General features: G+C 29.9%; 1 protein-coding gene across 1 annotated transcript; it reads left to right on the top strand.

The window, feature by feature from the left end:
- The first annotated feature begins 3,803 nt into the window (after nt 1–3,803).
- On the top strand, nt 3,804–6,453 carry LOC115709009 (fructose-bisphosphate aldolase 6, cytosolic). The gene is made up of 3 exons (XM_030637029.2): nt 3,804–4,127; nt 4,935–5,162; nt 5,302–6,453. Exons 1-3 carry the CDS (start codon nt 4,100–4,102, stop codon nt 6,120–6,122), a joined length of 1,077 nt encoding a protein of 358 aa, XP_030492889.1. The 5' UTR covers nt 3,804–4,099; the 3' UTR covers nt 6,123–6,453.
- The last annotated feature ends 2,462 nt before the right edge of the window (nt 6,454–8,915 follow it).

The following is an 8,915-nucleotide window of genomic DNA, read 5'->3' as shown; positions in this document are numbered from 1 at the left end:
AGATGAAAACTGAAATGAAACTGGAAAAAAAATGATAGAAAATGAGGGAAAATAGATAGTGTGTGAAGTTGATATAATGACATCATCTATGTGTAAGAGATATTAGTGTAAATAACCTAATATAAAAGGTGAAAATATAGGAGTAGCCGTGTAAAAGTATAAGGATAATATTTTTGAGCTTTTGTATATTTTATGTAAATTAGAGTTAGCCAATGCTCACTAACTAAAAAAAATATAAAGAAGAAGAAAAAAATATATTTTTTAAGCTTTAATAAGTAAAAAATAGTAAAAAAAATTAAGTAGAAAGCGTATAAATATAAATTGTCATAGTATAAATATTAAAAAAATTAGTATTTGGTGTAAAACTCAATAGAGATGAACAAGTGATATTTTCTCAAAGTTCAACTAAGACAGTTCGAACAATGGAAAACAACATTTGTATACATCTTGACAAATTCAGAAAATGGAGATGACAAGAAATGTGAACTAATTTGGAATAGAGATGCATTTATCAAAGTAGACCAAAGTGGTCTTTTTTAAGACTGCCTACAATCCATTAATAATTTTAGTAATCTTCTAGAAAAAGAAAAAAAAAAACAATTTGATCACTATTATCACAAAGAATAAATGAGATTAATGATTTATTCCCCCAATTATGATCTTTATAGAATTTTGTTCTCTGAATATTTTTTTGATGCAAAAAATTTCTTGAACTATGAAAATCGTTGCAAATATTTAGTGTAGTTACATTTTGTTAGTTTATTTAAATAATTGTTGATATAACACTGATCATCTTTAATGGAAGGTTTAAAATTTATGCTAAATTTGATACAAAAATGAGTTTGTGGTATATTTGATTCACTATTTACAATACAAGATACAAGATATAAAATAAGAAAAAAAAATTATTTATATTGATGGTAATTTAATATTTTATTGAGAATATACAAAAATTATTATTTTTATTGTTTTATTATTTAAATAATGGTAATATGATAAATAAAGAATGTCAAGTTTGTTAAAAATCAATAAATCATAATAATTAGTGACATTATTAAATAAAAAAAAATAGTATTTATTGTGGGCTAAATTTGGCACAATACTATATATTGTGCCAAATGTAGCACACATTTTAACATGTGCCAAATTAAACTTTTATTATGTACCAAATTAGCACATTTTTTAGAACATCATTGGAGTAGTAGTTTTTTTTTTTTTTTTTTTTTTTTTTAATTGTGATAAAATATACCAATACACTACTTTTTTGGCACTCTATGGAGATGTTCTAACATAACATTAATCTAGCCATTTAAAAGTTCAGACAAAAATAAACACATAAATAGCAGTCTAATAATGAATTATCATAGTACATATGTGCATTCTTAGATGTACTGTTTATATGTTTAATGTCACTAAATTAAATTTTAAGGAGCTTAAAGTTATTAAATAAACTCTTATATTGTAATTATATATATAACTCATAGTACATAAATAAATTATTTAAAAAAAATGAGCAAAATATAGCTGAAAGAAAATATTTGTAACGATTTATATAGTTCAGCGAGAATTTTCTCAACAAAAAATTTTTTTATGGACAAAACTCTACAAATATCATAATTAATAAACAAAAATCCTATTTACTCAATTCCCAATCCCATTATCTATGTTTTTTTTTTTTTTTTTTTTCTAGAAGACATACTTTTTATTTGTTATTCTAAAAAAAAAAGTATTATCAATTTGGGATAATTTTTTTTTTTTTTTTCTAGAAGACATAATTTTTATAGGCTTAACAATTTGAGATTTGGGTCAAATCAAGCAATTCTAGCTAGTAAAAAAATAGTTTTTTTTTGGCTGAAAGCTAATAAAAAAATAGTTGAAAAAAGGAAAACATAACTTTTTTTTTATTAGCTGTAATAGCTTTTTTTTTTTTTTTTTTTTAAATTATTGTTATCCATGTATTTTTTTTGTGATGATTTACTTTAATTAAAAGTTTTAATGAAGAAAAATAATTTATATGAAATTAATGAAATTATATGCGTGCCTAATCTAATGTTATTGAAAACATAAACTAACAAATAAATAAATATGTAAAAAGAAAAGGGGTTGGTAAGGTATGGCAACTAGTTTTACATATTGTCTGCTATGCTAACCAAACCTTGGGTTGTAATCTATCTAACCCCACAGCATTAGTTAACATGGTTTTTAAGTTACCTTTTTATTCATTCAACACACTTTACTTTTCCTACCCAAACTATTGACTGTGTTCGCAGTTGTTTTTGTTTCTTCTTTTTCTAATCCCAACTTTACCCTTTTCACTTTTTCAGTTCAACTTTCCTTCTTCGATTACAACCTGTGCAATATAGTGAGAAAATAATTAACCACATAAATAATAACTTATAATTACACCCTCGAATTTATATAGGGAAATTTGAATTTCTATGCTTACATTAAGGAATAATTTTTTCCCTAAACTTAAAATAGGGAATATTGGTAAAATGGGATAACATTTTCTTAATTCCCACAATACCCCCCATTTGAAACCATCAACCCTCTCTCTCTTTCGCCTCTCTTTCTTTCTTTCTCTCTTTCTCTCGGTGCCGCACCCACACACCCACGGCAGACCACCCACGCCGTCGACGCTCAAACCATTTCACCGCCCCCACCTTCAAATGCACCACCACGGCTCACCTCCACCACCCACCCACTGTACCGCCCCCTCTCACTCTCTTCGTCTCTCTCTCTCTCTCTCGAACAGGAAAAAAAAAAAAACATATGGTCCGATGGTCGGACCACATGGTCTGATGGGGTCCGACCAATCGGACCCATCGACTATGTGGTCCGACCATCGGACCATATTTTTTTTTTTTTTTTTAAGGAAAACGAAGAGAGAGATGGACATGGTCCGATGGCTCGGACCACATGGTCCGATGGGGTCCGACATCGGACCATGTGGTCCGACCATCGAACCATATGTTTTTTTTTTTTTTCGGTCCGAGAGAGAGAGAGAGACAAAGTAGATAGAGGGGGGTATTTTTGGAGTTATGAAAAAAGAGTCATATTTTTCATAGTGTAAAATGTATTGGTTCCAAAAAGAAATTTTGAAAATTTTTAAGTATAGAAAATCAAATTTCCCTTTATATACGCACCCATTAATAAAAAAAACTTTCTTTAAATCATTTTCATTTTCTTTTTCCTAATTTCAATAATTTTTATTTCATTAAAAAAATACATATATTTATTCTAATTTTTACTTATTTAAAATTAATTAAAGAGGTTTTTATAATTTTTGTAGTGATAATAAAATTTAGGCTAATTAGGATTTTTGCCCCCTGAACTTTGACATGTACCAAATCATACCTCTGAACTTTTAAGATCATTAAAAATGCTCCCTGAACTATAGAGATTGTTGGATTTAAGGACTTTTTTTCAATTTTAGTAAAAAAGTCTAACATGCATGAAAATTCAGGGGACATAATTTAGTACATGTCAAAGTTCGATAGGCATGATTTGGTAGATATCAAAGTCTAGGGAGCATGATTTAGTACATAAGCAATCATTGAAATAGTAAAATTGAATGAAATTAGACAAAAGTCCTTAAACCTAACAATCTCACTCAATAGTTTATGGGCATTTATAACGACCTTAAAAGTTCAGGGGGCAATATTTAGTACATGTCAAAGTTCAAGGGCAAAAATCGCCTAAAATCTAATTAATATTTTATCACAGTAAATACTTGATAAGGGGCAAAATAGTAAAATCATGAGTATAAAACCACTCGTGTCTCCAACGTCGGTGAACAGTGACATACTTGGGGAAAAAGCCAACTGTTTTTATTTTTTCCTCTTTTATTAAAAAATGAAATAAAAATAAAAATATTAATTTTTAATTATTTAACTAAAAAAAAGAAAAAGCCAAAGGCTAAATAGGCGCAACAAAATCCATGCCTAAACCCATCACTTTATTGGTGTAACCTAATTTAATTAATATTATTTATAAATATTTTTCAGATATAAAAACCTCATTTGGCCAACCTTTCTACTCACTTCTTAACCTTTTCTCTCTTCCAGTATTTTCTCTCTCTCAAATCTTTCAATCGAAAATGTCTTGCTTCAAGAGCAAATACGAAGGTAATCAACTCTCGATCTGTGCCTATATTTCCAATTTTTGATTTTTTTTCCTTCTGTTTTGATGTCGTTTATCTGTTACTTACGTAGATCTGTTTTGATTTGGATTTTAACTTTCGTTCATTTCTAAACGACCGTCGTTTGATCTCTATTTTTCCCAAGGATTTTGAATATTTGATGATAAGAGGTTTTTATAATTGAATTTCAGTTTCTCAAACCCTGTTTCGGGTTTTGTTGGTAGTATGATCTTTTGGTAGATTTATTATTTGAAAGGATGCAGATCCTGAATTTCATATTAATGTTTTGGTGATCAACCTGAAAGCAATATATTTTATCCAAAAACAGAGAATTATATAGAAAATAAAAGTGCTCGTAGATCTTCAATTTGTAATTTTTTTTCCATTCAATTTGGTTTTATGCACAATCAATCGCAAATACATCTGGTTTACGTTTTTTTAAATAACCCTTAAAAGTTGAATTTTTGTCAAAGTTTATATTTTTAAATTATTTATAAAATTAAATTTTCAAAAGAACTAAAAGTTTGGTGCCCTGATGCAGAACTCATGAGTAGTTTATGTTGTTTCTGGTTTGGTTTTGTGTGTTGATTAGGAGGAGCATAAGTATGTATAAGGATGAAATTTTATGCATCCAAGCATTTGAATTTGTTGGTTTGTGTATTTTGATTAGGAGCATTGTGTATGTAGAAATTTGAAATTTATGTATCTAAGTGTTTGAACTTTGAATTGTCTCTTATTAGCTTTTATAGGTGAACTTATGTTTCATTTGATCTAAATCTTGCTTACCTTGCAGATGAGCTCATTGCCAACGCTGCTTACATCGGTACCCCTGGAAAGGGTATTCTTGCCGCTGATGAGTCAACTGGTACCATTGGCAAGCGTCTTTCTAGCATCAATGTAGAGAATGTCGAGTCCAACAGGCGTGCTCTTCGTGAGCTCCTTTTCACCACTCCTGGAGGCCTTGAATGCCTCAGTGGTGTCATTCTTTTTGAGGAAACTCTCTACCAAAGCACTGCTGCTGGTACTGTGTTTGAACTATCTCTAAAATTATTTAAATGAAAAAATATGTGAAGAAAATCATTGTTATGTGTGGTATGTGTTTTTATTATTACTCTACTCAATTAATTTGAAGCCCTTTTTGTTTGTTTTATAATATGCAGGTAAACCTTTTGTTGATGTGTTGAAGGAGGGTGGAGTCCTGCCAGGAATTAAGGTTGACAAGGGTACAGTTGAGCTTGCTGGAACAAACGGTGAAACCACCACTCAGGGTCTTGACGGCCTTGCTCAAAGATGCCAGAAGTACTATGAAGCCGGTGCTCGATTTGCTAAGTGGCGTGCTGTGCTTAAGATTGGTCCCAACGAGCCTTCTCAGTTGTCTATCAACGAAAATGCCTACGGGTTAGCTCGCTATGCTGCCATTTGCCAGGAGAATGGTCTTGTCCCAATTGTTGAGCCTGAGATCCTGGTTGATGGAACCCATTCAATTGAGCAGTGCGCCGATGTCACCGAACGTGTTCTTGCTGCATGCTACAAGGCACTCAATGACCACCATGTCCTTCTCGAGGGAACTCTTTTGAAACCCAACATGGTTACCCCTGGATCAGAAGCCAAAAAGGTTGCACCAGAGGTGATTGCGGAATACACAGTTCGTGCCCTGCAGCGCACCGTGCCTCCAGCTGTTCCTGCTATTGTGTTCTTGTCTGGTGGACAGAGTGAGGAGGAAGCAACCGTCAATCTCAACGCCATGAACAAGCTCAAGACAAAGAAGCCATGGTCACTATCCTTCTCCTTCGGAAGGGCACTCCAGCAGAGCACACTCAAGGCATGGTCCGGCAAAGAAGAAAACATCCCAAAAGCTCAGGCTGCTTTCCTCACCAGGGCCAAGGCCAACTCACAGGCAACTCTTGGAACTTACAAGGGTGACGCCACTCTAGGTGAGGGTGCTGCCGAGAGCCTTCATGTCAAGGGCTACACATACTAAGCAAGTCATGGGCTTTTTAGCTCATTATTGTGTTTTGTTTTGGTGACTGCATTTTGGTATGGGTTTAAGACTGGTGTGTTATTATTATTATCTCAGGCATAGGTTTAAGTCTCTTTAAAAAACACATATTTTCTGATCTCGAGTTTGTGTAGAGGAATGTTGGTATTGGTATCAATAAGCTTGAGTACAGTTGCGGTGAGTATGCCGGCGGTATTTTTATTTTGGCTATGAGGAGCTGCAAATGTTTTATTTTTCTTCTTCAAAAACTGCTCATTTTCAATTAACAAAGTAATTTTCGTATAATGAATTTGACTGTATCTACTTTGCTCAATGAATCCCTTGCTTTTTAAATTTTGTGGTAAGTGCATTATTATTTACTTGGTCTCCAATTTCATTGACTCCAAACTCCATCATTCCTCATTTCCCATACAAGATCATAAAACTGCCAATCTAAACATGATATTACAAACCCCACCTACCTACCTACCTACCCCTGCCCAAAATGATGGGACTGTCACTCGCTGACTATTTCCTTTCCTCATTCCACAGCACACAAAGATTGATCAGAAATCTTACAGTAACACCCAACAAAGGGAAGGGAAGCAATTGGTTGAATGAAATCCTTTAAAGAAAGAATTTATGGTGGAGGTGAATGTTAGATTTCCATAATGCATCCTCATATAATCATAAGCACCTAAAACCTTCTAATTGAGTAATGAGATGTTAATCCAAAATATGCATTGAAACATTATATTCAGTGAAAATTAATCGCTGTCTTGAGTTTGAATAGGCATATTAATTAGTCGTTCAAAATGGGACATCAAAGTCTTAAGGCTAAGTTGTAGGCTTAGGCAGATCTTAGGGGCAGGCCCAACTCTAGATTTTGGTAAAGGGATGATTTAGATAAGCCACTATTTTTTATAAAAAAATTTACATTTTTACGTTTAAAAGTTTTTGTTTTTACACTTTTACGGTTTTTCATAGAAACACGAAAACAAAAAAAAAAAATTACATAAAAGTAACATGAAAATAACATCTAAATAACAACAAAAAATAACATACATATAACAAAAAATCAACAATAAATTAACAAAAGTACAACATTAAAAAACCGTATTTTCTGTAAATAAAATTAAAAAAAATCATAAAATATAAAATTCCATGAAATTGTATTTTTGTAATTATTTTGTTGATTTTGTGTATTTGTGAAATAATCCCTTTGGTAAAACCAAGTTGAAGTTTGGTTCTAGAAAGAACCCCACATTTAGAAAATATCTTTTTTCTTCCTGGAGACAAAAGGCTCCTAAATTATTTTAAAAATACCATTTTATACATACATTTTACAAAAACATATGTATATTTAGTATTGGGCCCCAATGCTTCAAGACCAATCCAGTATAAGATCCAAAATACTCTACCAAATTTTTAAAGGGATAAGTTGAAAATATCTCTTTTTTGTATCCATTAATTAAAAATACCCTCATATTATTTTTTTATTAAAATATACCCACTTTTTTTAATGGATTGCCTAATATACTCTCACTCTCTACTTAAGTTTAGCATATAATTTACATAACTTAAGGGGTCTAACAGGGACATCATACATAAAAGTGGGTATATCTAAAAACATACGAAAATGGAGGTAAAAATTAAAATAAGTAAAATAAATTGGGTATACAATGTAATTTCCTCATTTTTAAAAATACTGTGCTAAAGTTTCAAAATTACAAAAATAAATACTGTGTTGCTTTTAAAATAAAATAAAAAAAAAACTCAAAAAAAAAAAACTCTAGAATAACTTAACAAATAACTATAAAACAACAAAAAGATAACTACAAAGTAACAGAAAAATAACAAAACAATATCAACTCATCAATATGTTTTTGTACTACGATTTTTTTAACTAGTTTTGACAACTTGATTTATTTTTTGTATTATTATATTATTCTTTCATAGAATTTATTGTTACAACTTTATACTTTTATTTTTTCTCTTTTTCTTTTTGAGTTAGTACAGTTAAAATAATAATTTATTTTTTAAAGTTAAATAAATAATTACATTAATAATAGAAATAATAAAATCTTATGATTTCAAGTATTTAATATAATAGGTAAAATATAATTAATATGTTAATATCTACTACTGCACATTGTGTCAATTAATAAAACACAAATTTTGTCATTGTTTTTTAATAAAATTTGTTAAGAAAATAAATTAAATATATATTTAAATTACAAAGCAACACACATACAATTAAAAAAATTCTTACAAAGAAATTAAAAATATGCACCATCAAAAATACACATGAATAAAAAAACAACTAAAAAATAACTGTTGAACAAAAAATATTCTGAAATAACAACTAAAAAATATCATAAAAAATAACAAAACAAATACACATATATAAAATAAAAAAATTACGTGGAATAAACCAAAAATATTCATCATAAAAAATACACATAAACTAAACAACAACTGTACAAAAAAAAAATACATAAAATCAACAAAAAAATAACTATAAAACACCTAAACAATAACAAAAAAATAACTATAAAATAACAAAAAGACAACTATAAATTAATAGAAAAATAACAAGACATTAACATTGTTAAAATATGCAAATTATTCATAACTCAACTTCGAATAAACTATAAAACATAAAAAAATATACTTTTATTAATCATGTGAAAGAGAGAAAGATATAAGATGCATGAGCTACTTCTCTCATAGTCAATTAGTTTTCAGATGGAACCCCTTCCACCTTATCAAATTCTAACATGGTATCAGATCAAT

The sequence above is a fragment of the Cannabis sativa genome, chromosome 3 (genome assembly GCF_029168945.1).
Source record: "Cannabis sativa cultivar Pink pepper isolate KNU-18-1 chromosome 3, ASM2916894v1, whole genome shotgun sequence".
In the NCBI taxonomy this organism is placed as follows: Eukaryota; Viridiplantae; Streptophyta; class Magnoliopsida; order Rosales; family Cannabaceae; genus Cannabis; species Cannabis sativa.
This window is presented reverse-complemented; position numbering and strand designations above follow the sequence as displayed.

Bases quoted from the DNA above. Each gene is read 5' to 3' on its own strand.
- LOC115709009 (XM_030637029.2), top strand. From the start codon at position 4,100: ATGTCTTGCTTCAAGAGCAAATACGAAG. The intron at 4,128-4,934 runs GTAATCAACTCT...CTTACCTTGCAG, and splicing joins CTTCAAGAGCAAATACGAAG to ATGAGCTCATTGCCAACGCT. The intron at 5,163-5,301 runs GTACTGTGTTTG...TATAATATGCAG, and splicing joins CTACCAAAGCACTGCTGCTG to GTAAACCTTTTGTTGATGTG.